The sequence below is a fragment of the Vigna angularis genome, chromosome 2 (genome assembly GCF_016808095.1).
Source record: "Vigna angularis cultivar LongXiaoDou No.4 chromosome 2, ASM1680809v1, whole genome shotgun sequence".
NCBI lineage: Eukaryota > Viridiplantae > Streptophyta > Magnoliopsida > Fabales > Fabaceae > Vigna > Vigna angularis.
In genome coordinates this window covers 27,289,509-27,311,680 of record NC_068971.1, presented here as the reverse complement: position 1 = coordinate 27,311,680, position 22,172 = coordinate 27,289,509, and the positions used below count along the sequence as shown (strand labels likewise).

Here is a 22,172-nt window from a genome sequence, read left to right as displayed (position 1 = left end):
AAAGATCTACTTTTAATATGGATTATAATGACGACAAAACAGATAAACTAGGGCCATCTCATCTGATATAGGTTGAAGAAGGCTTTGAGGCTAGGGGCTCCTTTACCCTATGCATTTTTGGTCACCCGGATCCTCCAACATTTTCAAATTCCATTGGATGATGAAATACATGCCCCACAAAACAGGAAGATGAGAATAGCGGGACAAGTTATAGAGTCCTTTGGATTTAAAAAAAAAAACATAGACCAACAATGGGTTCACAAAAATGCTCATCCTTCAGGAGGTCCTCAACAACAACCACCTCCCCTTCTTCAACAACAAACTTCTTCATTTGATGACATGATGAGGGGGATCAATGATCTGCGAACATTTGTTGGGGACAACTTCAACACTATGAATGATAGTATGAATGCTAGATTTGAACAACTAGAGCTAAACATGGGTGATTGCTTTGATACAATTGAGCTCGAATTGAACATCTAGAGCACGACATGCAGTATCTGCGACGTCATTTTGGTCCACATGACAGATCTTCTTCATAGATAAATTTCAATTTCATTGTATTTTCGAGTAATTTTATTTTTAGCCTTTTGATTTGTAATGCATTTACAATTTAATAAAATAGTTAACATTTCCTTTATGACTTTCTTTTATGCTTTTCATTTGTATTTACATTCAAAAAATGACTCATCCTAAACATAATGATACATGTCAATGTGATAACAACCATGTGTTTACAATAATTAAAATAACTACACAACAATAGCATACACATATGTTAAAAAAGTATGTCAATGTAATCAATAAACATAACCTACATTGATGGTCAAGAACCAATAAAACTATTTGGTTTAACACCAAAAATGTCTCTGATAATCAATTACAACATGATTGCAATTGATTACCAGAGAGTTTTTGTCCATAAAACCTGCTGGTAATCTATTACAACCATGGTGTAATCGATTATCAGATACATTTTTTCTTATACAAGGTGAAGGTGTGTCCTCTTACACGACTTTGACACGTTGTAATCGATTACATGTTATAATCGATTACAACACCCTAAAATCGTTTTTGGGATGCACGACTTCACCCCTGACCACTGTGTAAGGGTGAAGTCGTGCAGAGGGCACAACATTTTCATTTGAAATCGTCTAGACCCCATAACTTGCCTACTTCGATAAATTTGAATTTTTTTACCTAAATACTGATTTTTACTTCAAAATTGGCTATTTATGTACAAAAGGTCAAACTGCTAATATTTGAGTATACTTTAATATATGATAACTAAATCAACAAAATCTCTTTTGTTAATAATATTTATCTAATTTGGCCAATAATACTAAATAGAACTTATTGAATTGTGTTTATTAGTATATTTATCGGATAGTTACTTATTATTCTTTTAGCCCGTGCCAGTTACTTTCTTGTGTGAATGTGAAATTGAAAACTCTAATGTATTCAATGGCATAATATTCAAGTGGAGTTATATTTTACATATATATTTTGACGGGAATGAAATTTATTTAGATGGTATCGAAGAACTATTAGTTATAATATGAAATTAATTATCATAATTTATAAAAGCATTCAAAAAGTAAATTTTAAATATAACGCTTTCTTTTTTAAATATTTTAGACTTTTTAAATTATTAATTGCCCCAATGTAATGTAAAGTGGTAATATTTTGTTTAAAACGTGGTATTTTCTTTAATGAGTTAGAATAATTTAGAAGGGCCCAATTTACAAATTCCAAAATGAAATTTGTCTTCATTTGAATATTTGGTAGCATGTTTGAAAAATGATATGGTCATGAGTAATATGAAATACTTGTATTAGTAGACATATGTTAAGCTTTGTATGTCTTTAATAGTGTATTGAATAATTTAAAATTATTAACTTCTAATATGAAGATTAAAAAACAAATTTAGTTCTCAATATTAAATCTATACTATAACTAAAGCACCTACTTTTTTTAATCATTTAATTTTATTATTTTTCTTTTTAAAAATTATGTAAAATGATTTATTTTTCTGCATTATTTATACTTAATATTTGAATTTAAATATTTTGTGTCAGATTTTGGTAATCACTATCAATTAATTTTATTTTATTGTAATTATTCATTTATTTTAATTATTTTTTAATTATTTTAGTTCTATATTTTTACTATGGAAATACATATTTAACTTAAATTATTATATTGAAAGTAATAAAAAAAGAACAATAACTTTAATTCAATTTCTTTTATAATTTTTGTATATTATAATGCACAAATATTAACCCTCTTCCTCTATATATAGTAAATATAATTAAAATTATATTTAATTTAATCCATAAATACGATATTTTTTTATTAAAACTTATTGTATAATTAAAATTAGGTGTTTTTTTTAGTAAAGTTATACATGAAATAAAACATGTGCATAAATAATATATATATATATATATATTAGTTAAACAAATATATACCAAAATTATTTTTATAAAATAAAATAAAATAATTTAAATCTATCATGAATATTTTAAGGAATAAATTTTTATGAAAATGTTAAAATAACTTTCATGCAGTTAATAATACTATAATTACTTAAAATTCAGTTTTTCTTTGATTTAGAAACAGGTTTATTTCTGTTATTAAATTTTAAAGAATATTATCTTTTTGTAAATATTTTGACAAATGGATTTTTGTATAAAAAATTTCCAAAAATTAGTTTTGAAAATATAAACTTCATAAGTCACACTGTCTTGAGTTACCTGTCAAATAAATCTTTCCTTCAGTCAATTCTCCTTGGTATAGGGCGCCAAATTTACTATTTCCTAAAGCCATTCTCTCTCATAGTTTTTCTTTTTCCACACATGAACTCATCATTACCATAAATATCTTCTTTTGATGGTTTCTTCATGCAGGTTATCCCTTCACCACTCAGAGTAAAAAAGTAACGATTTTGGTTTGCAGAAAGGAAAATTTTTCCTTTTTGCATTGTCTTTTCTTAGTGAAATGAATCCAGGAGCTCCCATTGCTTGCAGGACGCGTTACAAGAGGAGAAAGTTATTTGAGAATGCGTTAATAATGAGTCGGAAGAAGAAGACACGGGAACCTGAAGCTGTTTTCTCGAAGGGTGAAGATACACGTGTGAAAATTGAACCTGTATCAGTCCCTTCGTCATCATCTTCTGCAGCTGTTTCAATGAATAGTGAAAGAGTATCTGAAAGTGATTCTCAGGGTTTGGGAGGACATGAGGATGACCCAATTGAAATCAGTGATGATGACGACGGCAGTGAGTTTGAAGAGAGGATGAGGGATTCTGAGAGCAATATATTTTGTGATGAAATAGAAGAGAAGAGTGACGAAGATGAAGGGTGTTTTATGTGGGATGATAAAGTTGAGAACTTTGACGATGATAACTGTGGTTGTGTATCTGACAACCCGGTTGTATTGTCGGTTGATGATGATGATGACGAAGATGATCATGAATATGATTTGCTTTGGTCTTCAACTGATAATGAGGATCATGAGACTGAATATGATTTGCTTTGGTCTTCAACTGATAATGAGGATCATGAGACTAGCGATGAAGATTTTCAGGTTGCGGATCATGATGGGTTTAAGTCTGAAGGCTCGATCTGGGACGAGAGTGATGACGATGATGTGAGGGGAGGTCATAGGAAGATAGTGAAGGGTATGGTGAGAAAGATGGAGAGTGATGCCGAAAACAGTGGGATTCGTAAAAGGGAAGGTAATGAACAGGTAGACGAGGAGGAGCTATGGATTATGGCTGATTGTACTAGTGAGATCTCTAGTAAATCTGAGATTTATAAGAAGGAAGGACAACATGCTGCACATAAACATGAAGCAAAGAGAGTGCAAAGTGTCATTGCTGATTCTGAATTATTTGGGGTTCACGGGGAAAATTCAGATTGTTTGATGTCTTCTGAAGCACAGGAGCATATGAAGAAAAGTGATAAAGATTATCAAAGTGTGACATTGCAGAAACAGACAGGAGATTCAACTGTTGTCGAGAATAGTGCGAGAAATAAAAATATCAATGTTGACTCGGTGGATATTGATGATATTAAAAGAAAAGAGAATCAACAAAACAAAGGAACAGGTCTGAGAAGTGTTTCTTTTCGTCCCAAAAACCGAGAGAAGATAGGAGATTCGGCTAAAATTGCAATAGAAAAGGACAAGGAAGGGGAACTTAAATATTGGTTTAATAGTAATAACCATAAGAAGGTCGGGGCAGTGGATGATGAAACAGGTGACAATGAGTTGTATGATGTACCAAGGATGCCATCCACATTGAAAAACAAATGTTATAAAATTTTTACTGAATGTTTTATGGGCAAGAATGATTCTGTTAAGGATGATTCAGATAAGTTGGATGAAAAGGATAATGTTTTACTTTCTCGGGAGCCAATCCCTTCGGATTGTTGCGTTGTGAACGCAGAAAAACCTGTTGAAAATTCAGAGCAAGAGGAGTTAGATACGTTGTGGGCTGAAATGGATATGTTGCTTCGAGCTGAAGAAATTGGAACCCAGGTAAATCTCTTTTCCTAGCTGAAAGATTAAAGAAAAGTATATAAATGATGTTAAGAACCTAAATTTTAAGTTAGTATTTTTATATACATTTGTGGTGCTTTAGAAAAATGCTAGTGGTGAGGTGATAGCATGTGATTTTGAATATTTGAGTTCGGTCTTGAATTCTTCATGAATTCATATATGTTGGAACAAACTGTTATTTATGAGAGGAGAAGTGTGTTTGGATTGTTTATTTCTCACACTTCAATGCAAGTTGAACAAAATTTCACTCTCACATAGCTTTCACGATCAATAATGCGAAGCAAACACACCCAAAGTTAGTTACAAACTTTGTATGTTTTAATTTCAGGTTAATAATATGTCAAAGGAAGCAACAGAAAACGAAGAAGGTCCAGCCTCGAAATGCAAGCATGACACTATTTTTGATGAGCAGATTGGGATATATTGTAGATGGTGTGGTTGGATCGAAACTGAAATCAAATATATCACGCCACCATTTGTAAGTACGGTTTGGATGTGATGATTATTATAGAAAATTAATTTCATTACATTTTGGATGTTAAGTAGACTTTGTTATTGCCGCATATGAACATAGGCAAAAAGGCTGACATGTGTCATTATCCGTTGAACTATGATGCAGCACTATCTTAAGTATTTATGAGCTTTTTCTTATTTGAAAAAGAGAAAACAGGGATTGAGTGCTGCTGAGGAAACCATAGGGCTTAAATAAGTTTTTGGTACTTTGTTTTTGTTCTGATGTGATGTGATGCTGTATGAAATGTGTAGGTTGATAAAAATTAGTGATGTACGTGTCATTTTTTGGGTTGTGTTTAATACAGGTGGATTCTGAAAGATATGGTGGTAGAATGGTGTCATCCAGTGAAGGGAAAACCTCAGTATTGGAAGGGGGTCTGTTTGATGAGTCTGGTGATGACTCGGAGGCAATTTGGTCTCAGAATGAAGGCACTGTTTGGGACCTTATTCCTGACATTAAACAAAGTTTGTATCCTCATCAACAAGAAGGGTTTGAGTTTATTTGGAAAAACTTGGAAGGAAGTATTGACCTTGCCAAATTGAAGAAGGTTCATCCTTGCAATGAAGGAGGCTGCATTATTTCTCATGCTCCTGGAACAGGAAAGACTAAGTTGACCATGGTGTTTCTTCAGTCATATTTGCAATTGTTTCCAAAGTGTCTACCTATTATCATTGCTCCTTCCAGCATATTGCTTACCTGGGAAGACGAGCTAAGAAAGTGGAAACTAGGAATTCCATTCCATAACTTGAACAGTGCTGAATTATCAGGGAAAGAAGAACTCATCAATGAAGTTGATTGGTCTGGCAACCAGAGGCAGAATAAGGATGCCATTCGGATGGTGAAATTGTGTTCATGGTACAAAGAGAAGAGCATTCTACTAATCAGCTACAATTTGTATGAGAAGCTAGCAGGGGCCACATCTGTAGGTGGTGGTGGGGGAAAAGATAAGAATAATAAAAAGTTGGGGAAAAAGAAACATGCAAAGACAAGGGAGTACATTGAAAGTGGAATGGGAAAGGTTCTGCGTGACTATCCCGGTTTGCTAGTACTTGACGAAGGGCACACTCCTCGGAACCATAATAGTTATATTTGGAAGGTTCTTTCTGAAAGTAGAACTCAGAAGCGAGTTCTTCTCTCAGGGACTCCTTTTCAGAACAACTTTTTGGAACTTTACAATATTTTGTGCTTAATGAAACCATCCTTTCCTGAGAACATCCCACAAGAACTCAAGAAGTTTTGCCAAAGTAGACTAATGCAAGGAAGGAAAGCTTCGAAAGAAATGAGTTGGGAACCTGTTTGTTCTGGAGATCCAGCTGACGTAAAAATAAACCAGCTGAAAGTGTTGATGAACCCCTTTGTTCATGTTCACAAAGGTAGCATTCTTGAGAAGAACCTTCCTGGGTTGAGAGAATGTGTGCTGGTTCTGAAGCCAGACATTTTGCAGCAAGAAACTCTAGAGAGCATTGAATGCTCTCAAAACGTACTAAACTTTGAACACAAATTGGCCTTGGTCTCAGTCCATCCATCCCTTTTCCTCAGCTGCTCCTTGTCAAAAAAAGAAGAATCTATTATTGACAAGGATAGGTTGGAAAAAATTCGACTGAACCCTTATGCAGGGGTGAAAACCAAGTTCCTGATCGAGTTTATAAGACTATGTGATGCATTAAATGAGAAAGTCCTTGTTTTCAGCCAATTCATTGATACTTTAAACTTAATCAAGGACCAGCTGGCGTCAGCCTTGAATTGGACTGTGGGGATGGAAGTGTTATATATGTATGGAAGGCTTGAGCAAAAGCAGAAACAGACCCTCATTTATAGTTTCAATGATGCAAAGAGCCGAGCAAAGGTGTTACTTGCTTCTATAAAAGCATCTTCTGAAGGCATTAACTTAATCGGAGCTTCAAGGGTCGTGCTTCTTGATGTTGTTTGGAATCCATCAGTGGAAAGGCAAGCTATTTGCCGAGCATATAGACTTGGACAAAAGAAAGTTGTTTTTACTTATCATCTTCTTGCCCAGGGCACCCCTGAATGCACCAAATATCGCAAACAAGCAGAAAAGAATCGGTTATCTGAACTGGTTTTCTCAAATAAAAATTCTGAAAGCGATAAGCTCAAGAGGAGTGGAGTAATGCTTGAGGATAGAGTTCTTGACGTCATGGTTCAGCATGAAAAACTCAAGGATATGATTGGTGAATGTCTAATTCAACCTAGGAAGAGAGATTTGGAGATCTTGGGCCCTTAATCCTTTGATTATTGGAATTTCGTTAAGTTAGATACGATTGACTCATGTTTTTGGTTTGGTTAAATACCAATCTTCATTATTGGCTCCATTATCCAGAATCTTTTAGTGTGATATTTGAATTTTTAACTTGTTCACTCTAGCTTTCTCCTTCTTCTCTTCCTCTTTCGAAATCATCTTTAGATTTTCATTGATTCCACAACAATCAAGAGATTCAATATTTTGAGGTTTCAAATGAGGTATCTCAAGATTGTCAATGAAGTGATTGGTATAAGCAATAATGAAGAGATTAAATATTTTTTAATTTCCACACTATTTCTCACCATGAAATTCCACTTTCTTGGTTATTTTTTCATCACTCAACTGCTTGATTAAAAAATTAATAAAAATTACAAAAGCAAATTCAAAATAAATTATCCATTTTAAGTTATTATATTAAATTTTATTAATTATTTATTATAGTATGGATTTAGGGCTGTACCACACCTCTAGTTGAAAATGTAATTTATTCTTGAATACTAAATTCCATTATTATTGTAGTGTATTTTCTTGAAATTAATTAAGAATAGCTAATTTTTACCATTTTAAGTTATCAAGAACTTAATTAAAGAATTTTATAATATTCGTAATCAAATAGTTAAGACGAATGATTGTTAATATATTTGAGTTATACGACATAATATATTTCAGGTTGTACTGTTGTAAATTGTGTATTGCCAATGTGAATAATTTAATTATCTATTAAGAATAGTTTTCATTTTGAAAAACAGTTACAGTTTTTAAAGATAGAAAACTGGAACAGATTAGATTATGAATTAATTTGTTATATTAAAAAAATAATCACTACGGCGTTATTTTAAAAAAAAATACGAACAACAAACTATGTGTTTTTGAATAATAATAATAATATATAATTATGTTGTAATTCATTATTAAAATGTTATATTTATAATATGGTTATAGTAGAAAATTAATTTTAGAAATGTTTCAATTTATGTAGAAAATTATGTTTTGAAATTAAATTTTGAATATAGGTTAAGTTTTGTGGCGTAATACATTGGAAGTTGCTATTTTTAAACAATATTATTATCCACTTATATAATTCAACTCTCTATTAAAGATAACTATGACCTTAAAAACCTAATACAATTTAAAAGAAAAAAGGAAAATTTTAAAAGATTTAAAGTTAATTAGTTTCTTACAATAAAAAATAATTACTATAGTAGGATATTGATTTTAAAATTGATAGTAATAACATATTATTTACTACTATTATTATTATTAATTATTATTATTATCATTAATTTTTAAAATATTTTATTTATAATATATTTTATTAATGTTAAAACCATTTTAGTTTATGTATAAAAATATATTTTTAATTAAAAAATTAGGAGGAGTGCTTATCAAGTTTTGTGATAATATATATTGGAGGTTGTTATATTTTTATTAGAGCTGTCAAAACGGGTCATCCGGTCAGACCCGACCCAGCCCACCACGGGTTGGTCACTTAGTGAACCAATCCAATCCAGCTCATTTATTAGCGAGCTAGAAAAATTCGAACCTGGCTCGACCCACTACAGGTTGGTGGATAAACGGGTTGGTGGGGTAAATGGGTTGGCTTACTTAACTACAATTTTTTTAAAATGAAAAGAAATTACAAAATTTCTATAATACAAATCTAAACAAATTTCACTCCCAAATTTGACTCCGAACATGGTGTTTAATTAATTTTGAAAATAAGGAACTTAAAAAAAAACAAAATAATAAATATATTTTTATAAAATTAAAATTAAATTTTAATAAAATAAAATTAGGTAAGTGGGTTGGTGGGCCAACCCGGCCTACCACGGGTTCAATCCGCATGAGCCGGGTTTAAACGAGCCGGGTTAAAATCTGACCCGTATAAAAAAAATACAATTTTTTCTAACCCAACTCGGCTCAAACCCGTGGTGGGCCGGGTTGGCTCGTGGGTTGTGACCCATTTTGACAGCTCTAATTTTTATCATATATATTATTACGGAGAATAAGTTCATTTTTTATTTTCCGAAACAATTATGGTTTTGAGAAACATAAAAATGGTAATAAATTAAAAAATTAATTGATTTGTTGAACTAGGAAACGATCATTATAGTAGTATATTGATTTAAAATAATATTAATATAATTTTTTTTGTTTAAAAAATAGTAACAGTACATTAATTATTAATTTATTTTAATTCATTTGTAAACAATGCCAAATGTAAAATTTTTTTTTAGAAAATTTATTTAGAGTTGTTAAAATGAATTGAAACTTGTGAATTAATTGGACCTACGAATTTAAGTCGGATTGAATTAAAAAAAATTACAAATTTCAATAAAAACCAAAAATAGATCTGAACCATTACGAATCTGATTCGTTTGAGCTAAATTCGTGGTAAGTCGATATATATATATATATATATATATATATATATATATATATATATATATATTTTACTTTTAGAGAATGTTAATATTAATAAAAAGATATATACTCTCACAAATATTAAGTGGTTTAATTGGTAAGAGTTTATTGTTGTGGATTAAAGGTAACATGCTCTAATCTTAAGTGGTATGAGTAATATTTGGTTTGTTTTATGAATGCTTTATATTTGGGCATGTGAATTAACTTCGTGGTAATGGGTTATGTGTATGTTGTGTGCGGTAGGTTTTGAATTCGAACCTCGCTAAACCAAAAAGTTGTGTTTTTTCTTATTTGCATGATTTTTTTTATTAAGTAAAACATGAAAAAAGGAAAAACAGTGAAAGAGTCACGAGGTTCCTTTCTTCTCTTCTCCTTACTTCTCTTTAATTTTATTTCTTCTTCTTCCAAACCACAAATCCAAGGAAAAAAGGGAGTTTGGTGTGGTGAGGGAGAGTGAAAATAATTAATGTGAGAGAGAAACAAAAATATGAATGAAAGAAAGTTATAGGTAGGGTTGATCGAGTCTTCTAAGAGTTTAGAAAAAAGAAAGTCTAATTAGTGACGAAGGGAGGAAGACAAAAGAGAAAGAGAGGACACAGAGGTTAAGCATAATCAAGAGAATAAAGGAGCACATTGATGAGGGTTTCAATCGCATGAAGGTTTCGAACTAGGTAGGGGGAGTCAACCCGTCTATCATACATGTACTTGTTATGTTTGTGATTTTTGCATTTGGGGTGATGTGAAGTTATATTCATGTCATGTTAATGCAATGTGTGTGTTATCTCACTACTTTCTGTCCATATATTTTTAATATTGGTTGTTGCGACAACATTGGTTATGTTGCTGATGTTTTATGCATTATATGTATCATGTTCCTATTGGTGGTGTTGTAAACCTTGTTGTGAAGTGTTGATGACATTTTTTGTCAACCTTTTTGGTTTTGGGTTGTCATTATAGGTGCAACCAATAGTAGCCATTGACGCTAAATCCGTAGACCATATGCTATTAATATGTATTTGTGTTGTACACTTTCATTTTGTTTAGGATGAAAGATGGCTCGTAAGTGACTGCTACTCTAAGGGGTCGCATTAGGGTTTTAATTGTCAAACTACAATATTGTTTTGATGGAGATTGCTTTGAGGATGCTCCTTCAACATAAGATGATCTCTATGATGAGTTGATGAAGGTTCTTCAAAGGGATGAACTCCATGTGATCAATAAGAGTAGCGGAAGCAAATAGAGATGAAGAGATGAAGAGATGAAGATGTTGGTGTTGAGTGGTCTTGGTAGATATCCTTATAGGAGGTGTGGCCAACCATGAAGGAAAAGGTATGAAGAAGTCTGGGGGAAGACATTTCATAAGGTGAGACTTAAGGAATATAAGTCTTGCAATTTTAACAAATTAACTTCACATTCAACTAAAGTACAAAAGAGAAGCTTGTGGCATTTAATGGAGCCCAAATATTAATGAGGGGAGCCTTTAACTAACTAGTCTAGCATTTAATGTAAAAGGCTCTTGTGACTAACTCCTTCCAAAACCCATTTATAACTCATTTAGGCACCATCTCTCTTCTAAGGTGCTATTGGTGCATTCCCCTCTACTTTAAGGGCATTAATCTCTCTAAACAACACTAAACAAAGTTTCTTGGTCAAATACAAGGCCTTATGAAGCTATATCACATATTTACAAAAGTGTTTAGGATAAAAGAAGAAGACTAAAAATGTGATCCTCCACAGGAGTAAAACCTTGAAGTTTCATCTTCTTCTTCCATCTTCTTGACCATAGCTCTTTGTGAGTGATCTAAAGTCCTCTAAGGCTTAAGAGAAAGTAAGAACAAGCTTGAAAGTCCTTCTTCTTCTTCCAATATCCTATCCTTAGCATAAGTTGATGCTCTCTTCATGGATCTCCATTTAGTTCCCAAAATGGATTCCATCATACCCTCTCTCTTGAAAACGATTTGTCCTTAGATTCGAAAGATATTTGAAGAAGCATAACTTTTGTTTAATGATCTTCTCCTGGATAAAAAATATACCTACAACAAATAGCAAATAGGAGTATTATTAAAAGAATAAATGTAAACAAAAGAACAAAGAAAGAAGGCCTTTTGTTTTTGGAAAATGTTTCATGAAAAAGATTGTTGGCCTTTATTTAAAAACATATACAAAAGAAGAAAGAAATAAGACCTTTTATTTTTGGAAAGATTTTCTTGAGGAATTTTTTTTCTACAAAATCTAAAACTTTTTCTTGAGAAGGTGAATAGAGTTTTCAAAGCTTCTAATGTGTTGATCTTTTAAAACAATGTTCCTTTCTAAAGATATTCAAAAGAAATGTTCCATCTCTCAAAACACTAAAAGCATTGAACATCTCCTGTTCTAGTTTCTTTAGTTTTCTTCAAAAGTAATAAGACCTAATTTACAAAAATCTTTTTGTTCACCTTGAGTTATTTATAACTTGTTAAGCAACAAAAACTCAAAGGATAATTTTTCAAAGGTTGTGGAGGAGTTAAAAATAATGCGGAGCAAAAGTGAAGGTAAACACCTTTCGAAAGTAAAGGTTGGAATAAAAAAAACATTAATAAAATGATAAGAGTTCAAAGATTGGAAAACTCCATTTAAAACTCTTGATTCAATTATGATTTAAAGAGTATGAGGTGTCTTGAGTAAACCTTCTTCTTTGAGTAAGATTTCTTCCTTCTCATTTTCTCTTCTCTTATTCTTTTCTCTTTCTTTCTCCTCCCTTTCTCTTCTTTGATTTTGTTCTTTCTCTTTCCTTTCTCTCTCCTCTTTTTCTTTTCTAGTTTCCTCCTCCCTCACTCTTAGGAGTTCCTATTCTCTATATTTAGAGCTTCTTTCTCTTTTTCCTTCCTAGCTAGTTGTCTTTGCTTCTCTTTCTTTCTTTTAATTTTTATTCTCTCATTATCCCTCAAGAGCTTCTCAAATTTCTCCTTATGAAATAACTCATTTTCACTTTTACTATTTTCTCTATTTCTCACCATGAGTTCTCTCTTTTCTTGTTTGAGCTCTTGATTTTTCTTAAAAGAAGATGGAACAAATTTTCTTCTCATGCAGGCTCTTAGATCATTCCAATCTCTCATTGGTGATTTGATACCACTTTTAATACCATTTTTCCTTTGATACCACCAATCATATACATGTCTCATAAATCTAGAAGAACACAACACTTAATAATGAATTGATGAAGTTTTTCAACTTTGTCTTCCCAAGCTAAGTATGACATTGGATCAATTTCTATACCAAAATGTGGAATGTCATTCTTAGCTCTTAACCGCAACTCATCCTCACTATACCTATAATACAAACGATCATGATCCAAAAAACAATCATGCAAACTAGAATGGTAGAAGTTTTCATTGTGGTGACTATTGTGAAGCTCATTTCTACTAGGAAATGGGGTGTTTCTCTAGTGTACCCTCTTCTCCTATGTAAGTTTTTCTCTTTTTGTTTTTCCTCTTTTTTGCTCATCATGTTTCTGCAATCGTATTCTTCAACTCACTTATTTCTTTTCTTTGTTGTTGAAGTTCACTCCTAAGATGTAAGCCTTCTTGGCTACCCTTAACACTACCATGAACACTTAAATGATGAGATTGGTCACTCATGTTGTAAAGTTTAAAAGTGTTTCACAAAGGTCTTTAAAACACTTTTCAACTATGAATGATAAAATATTTTCATAAGTAAAATTTTGCTTTTGATGGAAGATTTCTAAAGAGAAACAATAGAGAAAGGATGTCCCAAGTAGCTCCCAAGAAAGAGAGGTGAGTCACAATGGACAAGCCCAGAAATCAAGTCTTTCCTAGACAAAGTTTCCTTGGATTAGCCTTACTTAAGCTTCTAGGTAAAAATATTTCAAAACTTTTTCAAATGCTAATGAAAAGAATGCTCATAAAAACCAAAGAAAGGTTTCCTTAAACTTTTGTCAACGACATTGTCTTGACATTGTTTCATTTTCCCGAGAGTTAAACTGAGTACCCCTTAGTAGGTATAGTAAGCTTTATGCACTTAGCTTCAACTCTCTTAGACGCTTTGACTTAATAGTCGTTTAGCATAGCGTTTGGGTGTTTTGACTTAGTTGTTTTCCAAATTCCTAAAAATCCTATGGTTTTTCTATGTTGGGGATTTTGAACTTAAGTCTTATGTTTCTTCGTATGGTATTTTCATATTATTATTTTGTTTAATGTTATTTAGTTAAACTTCAAAACATGAGCGCATTTATATGTATAGACGATTTTGCCTTAAGAAGCATATCTCATCCCGCCACCAAGAAAATCTCAAAACCCATTGAATGCTTACATGAATAAGTATTGTCACTACCATTGCAATAATGGTCACACAATAGTTGAATGCTCCACTCTTAAAGATAAAGTGAAAAAATTATTCTAGGTTGGACACTTGAATGGTTTGTGAGGCATGATGACATAGGGAGTTCACGCACTGGACACCAAAAGTCCGATGACGGAAGGGATGGTAGGAGAGAGAATGGAAGAAAAAATAGTTGAACCAACCAAACGTGAGGATAGACGTCTTGATGCTAGGCCTCCCTTGAGGGACACAATTAATACCATATTCAGAGAATTAGTGAGAGGAGGATCTTCATCCTCAACCAAGAAGAAACATCTAAAGGCATTATGGTCAATGAACGTAGTATCTCCAAACTATCGACGCAAGAGGATGTTGCCTATCACGTTCATTGATACGAATTTCCAAGGAGTAGACCTGGATTAGGACAAACTCATGGTTATAATCATAGAGGTAGAGAAATCTTCTATAAAAAAGGTTCTGGTTGACTAGGGTAGTTTAGTAGACATACTCTCCTAGAAGACCTATCAAAAGTTGGAGTTACTGGAAGAAGCAATGATGCCTTATAATGAACCTGTATACAATTTCTCTAGTGAAAGGGTGTTTTGTAAAGGTTACATCGACCTCCATATGACTCTCAATGAGGAAAACCTAACTAAGACCATACCAATCCGATATTTGGTCATATATGCCAGCACATTCTACAACATTTTGTTAAGTTGACAACTGTTGAACCTGTTGGGTGTCGTGGTGTCCATCGCACATCTTGCCATGAAGTTTTTGTCCTTGTCTAGAGACATTGTCATAGTCCACTATGACTAGGAGATGGCTTGGGAGTGTTATATTTCAAGCCTGTGAGTCTCAGCTCCCCTACTTAGTACTAATAATGTTGAACGAGCGAGAGTAGTGAGCACAATTATAGGAGATGACTTCGACCCTAGAATAGGAAATTATGCAAGGAAAGAGCCTATGGGAGAAACAAAATGTAAGCTTATGATTCTATGAAGCTTGAAAGTGTATTCTCAAAGTTTTTGTTCTTGCACGAGTATGAATATCGCTTTCTAGATGATCTTTTCGTTATTCGTGTGCCTATCCTTCTTGATCTTCTTTCCAATGGATCTTCTATTTATAGACTTCTTGGGAAAAGATATGTTAGACAATGCTTGTCTCCGAACTTTAGATCTTTGTAGCCTTTTCGTAGGTAATAGCCACATGTTGAAGTCAATGTGTTAGAGCAAACATGTTTTTTTTGTAGTAATTACTAATGTAGGTTGTACGAAATTTTAACACGATTTTTTATGGAGAGAACATTCCATTAATGTCTTCTTTGTTTCTAACGTCCACTTCTAACTTGCTCATGATGGAACATGTGGATACTTCTAATAGTCATCTACACAAAGTAAAGTATAAATGTATGCTTGCATATATGTCTTTTTTCTTATTATTTTTGTTGTTTCAAACGTTGTGCATTTAATGTTTTGAATTGCGTGTTCAAAACAATTTTGTCAATTTTTCTATACATGTAAATCCTTTAAGCACTTTTGAAAAGATAAGTATTGATTCATAAAGGTTTCATCGTTGGATGAAAACATCGTTTAGTATAAAGCTATCGTTTAGCCTTTGAAAGGTGTTTACTAACAAATTATCGTTTAGTATAAGAGCGCATTTAGAAAAGTATTATTCAACATATTATTTTTGGAGCGTTGTTTATAACTTTAGCGCGTTTACCAAAATCATCATGTAGTACATTATTGTATTCTTTAGTAAAATACATTAGGAGCACGTTTAGCAAAAATGTCATGTGTCACATTGATGCATTTACTAAGATATGGTTTAGTCTAGTGGTCCTTTCATAAAGCATCATTTAGTAATAACATGTCTACAACAGGATTGTTTGGTCCCAAGACGTTTACCGAAAATAGTCTTAAAATTTGATTACTTAATTTTTCAATAAATTAATCAATTTTTTACTATAATGGTATTTGTATCTTCTATTTTCATTATTTCTTATAATCCTACACTAATATTTCTCTTTTTCTCCCATTAACTCCTACTTTTGTAGAGTATTTGGAAAAAGGGAATTAGTTTTGGAAGTTTAGATTAAGAAAGAGAAGAAGAAGAAATTATTAGCATCTCCTCCATTATTTCGTACTTAGTTTTATTTATCATTTTATTTCTTTCTGTCAAAATTTATAATTTTCAAAACATTTTTTCTTAATGTCTACACACTACCAAATATTTATACACTTAATTATTTTTAAGTGATCTTTCTTTTCTTTTTCTTTTTTTTTTCTGTATTTTCGTCTTTCTACGTAATAAATATTAATAAACGAGGAGAAACTTGTGAGCAGCCTTTAGTTCTAAACACTAATTGAGTTGAAAAATTGTTTATTGAAAGATTGATATTAGTTTGAAAGTGTCCATTAACTTTCCTAGAAATAAGCTAGAAATTGCATTTGCTTTGTGATTGTTAAAATTTGAAATTGAGGTATATCCTACAGATTGGGCCAATTTAGATTTAATCTAGTTTTTTAAACGTGGGTTAAATTAAAGTGTTTCACCTAATTAACAGTTAGACGAGTTCAAATTGAACTGAAGGTGAACACCAATCTTTTCTTATATTTTCACTATTTTATATAATTTTTTTACTATAATTATTTATTGTTTATAAATTAACATTTTAATTTTTAACTATTGTATTTAAATTAATATTTAGTGAAACACATCAACATTATTTTATTATATATACTATAAAATAAATAGTCGTGTGCAATATTTTTTTATTATACTATAATATTATATAATATAGATTGAGAAAACAAAACCTTTTTGATGATAAACACATTTATCTAAAGTCGGTTACAAAATTTTTACCTTGAACTAAATTGTTTTTAAGTCAACCAATAAATCACTTTGGCCCACCTTGACATGTCCGAAGGTGGAGACAGTTCAGTTGAAGATGGAAGACTCAAAAAAGGAGGAGTAGCCATTGACGTCATATTAGGAATAGATCTTATTCTATGATCGGAATAATGGGTATCGGCAGCCATGGAAAACTGTCCTTTGTTTTGTTCATGTGTTTTTATGTGTTGGACGTTGGTATTGCCACTGAAAGCATCACTTCATCACAAACCATCAAGGACTTAGAAACTCTAAGCTCCAAAGATGGTAACTTCACGTTCGGGTTCTTCACCCCTCCAAACTCCTCAGACCGATACGTTGGAATTTGGTGGAAGTTTCAATCCACAGTCGTATGGGTTGCTAACAGAAATCGATCACTGAATGATTCTTCAGGAGTTGTTACCTTTTCTGAAGATGGCAATCTTGTGGTGCTGAATGGACAGAATCAAGTTATTTGGTCAACATCTGTGTCAAACACATCTACCAATACGACTGCCCAGCTTTCAGACGATGGGAAGCTAGAACTCACAGAAACCACAACGGGGAACAGCTTATGGGATAGTTTTCAGCATCCTTCAAATACATTACTGCCCCAAATGAAAGTTTCAAGCAATAGATCAGGTAGGGGAGTAGGACTTACATCATGGAAGAACCCTTCTGATCCCTCTGTTGGGAGCTTCTCTTTGGGTGCTGTTGAACGCGGAAAAATCGTTGAAGTGTTTATCTGGAATGAAACTCGACCATACTGGCGCAGTGGTCCCTGGAGTGGTGGGGTCTTTACGGGGGTAGACCACATGGCTAGTGCATATCTAAACAGTTTTACGGTTGTAGATGGTGAAGGCTATTATAACGCTAACCAAGAAAATATATCTGAATTCGGAATCTACGTTCTGAATTCTCAAGGCCAAGTTGAAGAAAAATATTGGGATGATGAGAAGAAAGAACTAGAAGTTTCGTGGACGAGTAAAGAATCGGATTGTGATGTTTATGGTGTATGCGGGTCGTTCGCAATCTGTGATGCACAGAGCCAAGGAACAAATGGCTCACCAATATGCAGCTGTTTGAAAGGGTTTGAGCCAAACAACAAAGAAGAATGGGATGCACAAAACTGGACTAGTGGATGTTTTAGGAACACACCTTTGCAGTGTGAAAGAGCCAAAGGTCAAAACACAACTATGGATACAAATGAAGATCAATTTTTTGAACTGCAAAAGGTGAAAGTTCCAGATTTTTCTGAATGGTCTAGTGCTGAGCCAGAGACATGCAGAAGCCAATGCTTGAAGAATTGCTCTTGTGTTGCGTATTCTCACGATGATGGGATTGGTTGTATGTCTTGGAATGACAATCTACTAGACATCCAACAACTCTCAAATCGAGGACTTCATCTCTATGTTCGTGTAGACCCTTCTGAACTTGAACACGGTATCCTACGTCTGCTCAAGCATTTTAAACATATTTTTTACGGAATTCCCTGTATTTTTTATTTAATATTTTTCCTTGACATATGAAGGGAAGAAAACAACAATTATCATTATAGTAACAGTGATAATAGGAATTCTGATCATTGTCACTTGTGCATGTATAATATGGAGAAGGACTTCCTGTCGCCCAGGTAAGACATCATCTTCAGAATTTGGCCTATAATTTAGTTTTGTTTCTACTGGTAAAGGAGCTAAGATTACATTTTCTTTATCACTCTGGCTAAAATATGTTACTAAATCAAATCAGCATTGAAAACGGGCAAGAAAGGTTTCATATGTTTCAAGAATGATGAACCATTAGAACACACAGGCAACAAAGAATTTGAAGAACTATCACGAGTTAAACTACAGGAGCTGCTCCTGTTTGATTTCGAAAAGCTTGCAACAGCCACAAACAACTTCCACCAGTCCAACAAACTTGGGCAGGGTGGTTTTGGTCCTGTCTACATGGTACCTTGAAACACAGTTATCATATTTGAATCAATTAATTGTTTATAGTTGTCCTCAGAATTATTTTTTTTTTTTTTCAGGGGAAACTGCAAGATGGACAAGAAATAGCAGTTAAAAGACTTTCTAGAGCCTCTGGACAAGGTCTAGAAGAATTCATGAACGAAGTAATCGTAATTTCCAAGCTTCAGCACCGTAATCTTGTAAGACTTCTTGGCTGCTGTATTGAAGGTGACGAAAAGATGCTACTATATGAATATATGCCAAACAAAAGTCTAGATGTGCTTATTTTTGGTTAGTTCTATGATTCCTTCTCTAGTATTTGTCTCATATATCCAATATCTAATTCTGTACTTCTTTGATTCTCTTTATTTAGCACACAAATATCAAGATGTAAACAATCATTTCATAACCAGTTAGTTTTCTCGAAAGCATCCAAATCAGTGGTTTAGATGACCCTTCTTCGTTGTTTCATCTTTTAATGTTATGTTCACAAGAGTATAATGCTGCCATTACTTTTTAGATCCAACAAAACATAAACTCCTAGATTGGAGGAAGCGCTGCTCTATAATAGAAGGAATAGCTCGAGGGTTGCTTTATCTTCATAGAGACTCTAGACTAAAAATTATACACAGAGATTTGAAGACAAGTAATATCTTGTTAGATGATGAACTGAATCCAAAAATATCAGACTTTGGTATGGCTAGAATCTTTGGAAGAACTGAAGATCATGCTAATACTAATAGGATTGTTGGAACATAGTAAGTATATTTTTTTTATCCATTATCTTAAGAAAATTATTGGAGAATCACGGTTGACATTTGAATGCAGCGGTTACATGTCTCCTGAATATGCAATGCAAGGACAGTTTTCAGAGAAATCGGATGTCTTTAGCTTTGGTGTTTTGCTGCTAGAGATTGTTAGTGGAAGAAGAAACACAAGCTTTTATGATGATGAGCATTCTCTTACCCTTATAGGATTTGTAAGTCACAACAATTTCTAACTCAATAATAGGAATCTTTGCTGAAAGCTAATTGTTTTTGTTTTCATTTCAGACCTGGGCACAGTGGAAAGAAGGCAATATATTATCTTTAGTTGATTCAGAAATATATGATCCTAATGATCATGAAGATATGTTAAGGCTCATTCACATAGGACTTTTATGTGTACAAGAACTTGCTTCGGACAGACCCACAATGGCTACAGTAGTTTCTATGCTTAATAGTGATGTTGTCTTTCTTCCTCCTCCAAGTCAACCTGCATTCATCCGGGTGCAAAATGTGGTTAATTCAGAGTCGTCTGAAGAAAGTCAAAGAGTTTGTTCCGAGAATACCATTAGTATTACAGAAATCTATGGTAGGTAGCAAAAGAAGACTATGAAAGATGAGTAATGAAATTGATTAGGTGGCAGAGAAGACCGTGGCTACATTATGTGTACAGACAGACAATACGTATATTATGCAGAGATTAACAAGGATAGTATGATGTTGGGTTACGTTATAATTATCTTTAGATAATTTGTAATAAATGGTTTAATGGTTGGAAAGGGAACTTTTGCGTTAAAACGTACTGTTAGTTAAGCAGTTATAACCAATAGCAGTTCCTATTAGTTAAGTTACTCTATAAATAGTTAAATTAAGAAAGTATTGAGATTTCTTCCATTATTGAACTTGCAATTGTAGATATTTTTAGGTCTTTAATTCATAGAATTTTGTGTTCTAATATTATCATATCAATTAGTATTTGCAATCTCGTTCCAATGGAACACTTATTTCAGTCATAGGAGAATTTATGTGATGTCAAGTCTCTTGATGTGAGGTGGAAGAAACATTGGCAACTCAAATTATATATTGAGAAATCAAAATAAAGATGGTGGAACTTCCTTGTGTAGTAATGCTGAAAACTGCAAGATTATCTAAAAGAAACATTAGATACGTTGCAAGATTATCTAAAAGAAACATTAAACACGTTTCAAGATTATTTAAAAGAAACGTTAGTTTAACTAACTGAAAAAATTATAAAATTATAAAATAATAGAAGAGTATAAAAATCTTAAAGTGATTGGTGAAAAGTTTCACCCAACCTCACAGGGAGTGCATTTGAATCTGAAATATAGATCTTTAAATAGGTGACAAAAAAGGATTTGAAACATAGATCTTTGAACAGGTGACAAAAGGATTTGAAACATAAAACATAGATCTTTAGAAGATGACAATTTTAGTGATGACTTGAACGCTCTTAATGATTAGAATCAGATTAGAATCAAATTATTGGTTGTTAAGGAGAATCTCTCCAACACTAAGTCAACAAAAGAATTTAGGATGTATAACCGTAAATAATAAGTATGAAAGAATGTATTATTTCCTATCCCTTTGTTCACTTGAATGGAGTTGAAGGAGACTAATTGAAGGGATTTGAAGGTAAATATTTTTTATTGTTTATTTGAGTGGATTTGGAGGTAAGTGAGAATGGATTTGAAATTAAAGTTTGTGAGAATTAGTGTAGGATTTGATTGATGTGACAGATTAAAAAAATTTATTTCCAAATCCATTCTCACTTACCTCTAAATCCACTCAAATAAACAATAAAAAGATTTACTTTCAAATCTCGTCAATCATTCTCTCCCAAATCTATTGAAGTTGATTATGAAAAAAAAAATAACACAAAAAGCTAAATTTAAACTTGTATTACTAGGAATAAAATATATAAACAAATATAAATAATTTATAAGTTATGAAATTAACTTTGTTAATTTAATCTATTAATAGATTGACCAATATTTTTACTGTAATTAATCGTTTTGAAACCCTCAATAAAACAATATAACGATATAATAAGGAATATTTATTATATAAATAATTACAAATAATAATAATAATATTAAAAATAAAAACTGTTTTTTATTGGAGGTTATTGATAAGACACTACTATGTGCATTATAGAATGAAAAGTAAAGGACAACCCCATTGTTAGGCTTAAAAAGCCAAAGTCAGTGTCTTACCTACAAAATTATATAAGTCACAATTAAAACTCATGTTCCATGATCCACAAGCAAGTGATACATAAATAACTTTCTTATGGATCATATCTTTGACTTAATTATATAATATAGTAAGGCACAACAAAGTTTCTTTTAAGTATTAGACTTAAGTATTTATTGTAAATAATTTAATAATTTGAAATAACTTGTCAAACTAATAAAACATCCTTTTTCTCTTCATAGATATAAACATCTATTTATTAAAATTTTACATTAATAAGTGAAAAT

At 32.3% G+C, this 22,172-nt stretch overlaps 2 protein-coding genes across 4 annotated transcripts; both read left to right on the top strand.

The window, feature by feature from the left end:
* The first annotated feature begins 2,780 nt into the window (after nucleotides 1-2,780).
* Nucleotides 2,781-7,410, top strand: LOC108328009 (SNF2 domain-containing protein CLASSY 4). Its single transcript, XM_017561774.2, has 3 exons — nucleotides 2,781-4,542; nucleotides 4,892-5,041; nucleotides 5,382-7,410. Exons 1-3 carry the CDS (start codon nucleotides 3,001-3,003, stop codon nucleotides 7,317-7,319), a joined length of 3,630 nt encoding a protein of 1,209 aa, XP_017417263.1. The 5' UTR covers nucleotides 2,781-3,000; the 3' UTR covers nucleotides 7,320-7,410.
* A 9,538-nt stretch (nucleotides 7,411-16,948) lies between these two features.
* Nucleotides 16,949-20,568, top strand: LOC108327861 (G-type lectin S-receptor-like serine/threonine-protein kinase At1g11300). 3 transcript variants are annotated; one of them, XM_017561584.2, is made up of 7 exons: nucleotides 16,949-18,398; nucleotides 18,487-18,588; nucleotides 18,768-18,907; nucleotides 18,988-19,198; nucleotides 19,428-19,665; nucleotides 19,736-19,886; nucleotides 19,960-20,568. In XM_017561584.2, the coding sequence occupies exons 1-7, from the start codon at nucleotides 17,096-17,098 to the stop codon at nucleotides 20,266-20,268; spliced, it is 2,454 nt and encodes an 817-aa protein (XP_017417073.1). In that variant the 5' UTR covers nucleotides 16,949-17,095; the 3' UTR covers nucleotides 20,269-20,568. The 3 variants fall into 3 exon arrangements, with proteins under 3 accessions (XP_017417073.1, XP_017417072.1, XP_052729467.1); XM_017561583.2 differs by having other exon boundaries at nucleotides 18,705-18,907; XM_052873507.1 differs by lacking the exon at nucleotides 18,487-18,588.
* The last annotated feature ends 1,604 nt before the right edge of the window (nucleotides 20,569-22,172 follow it).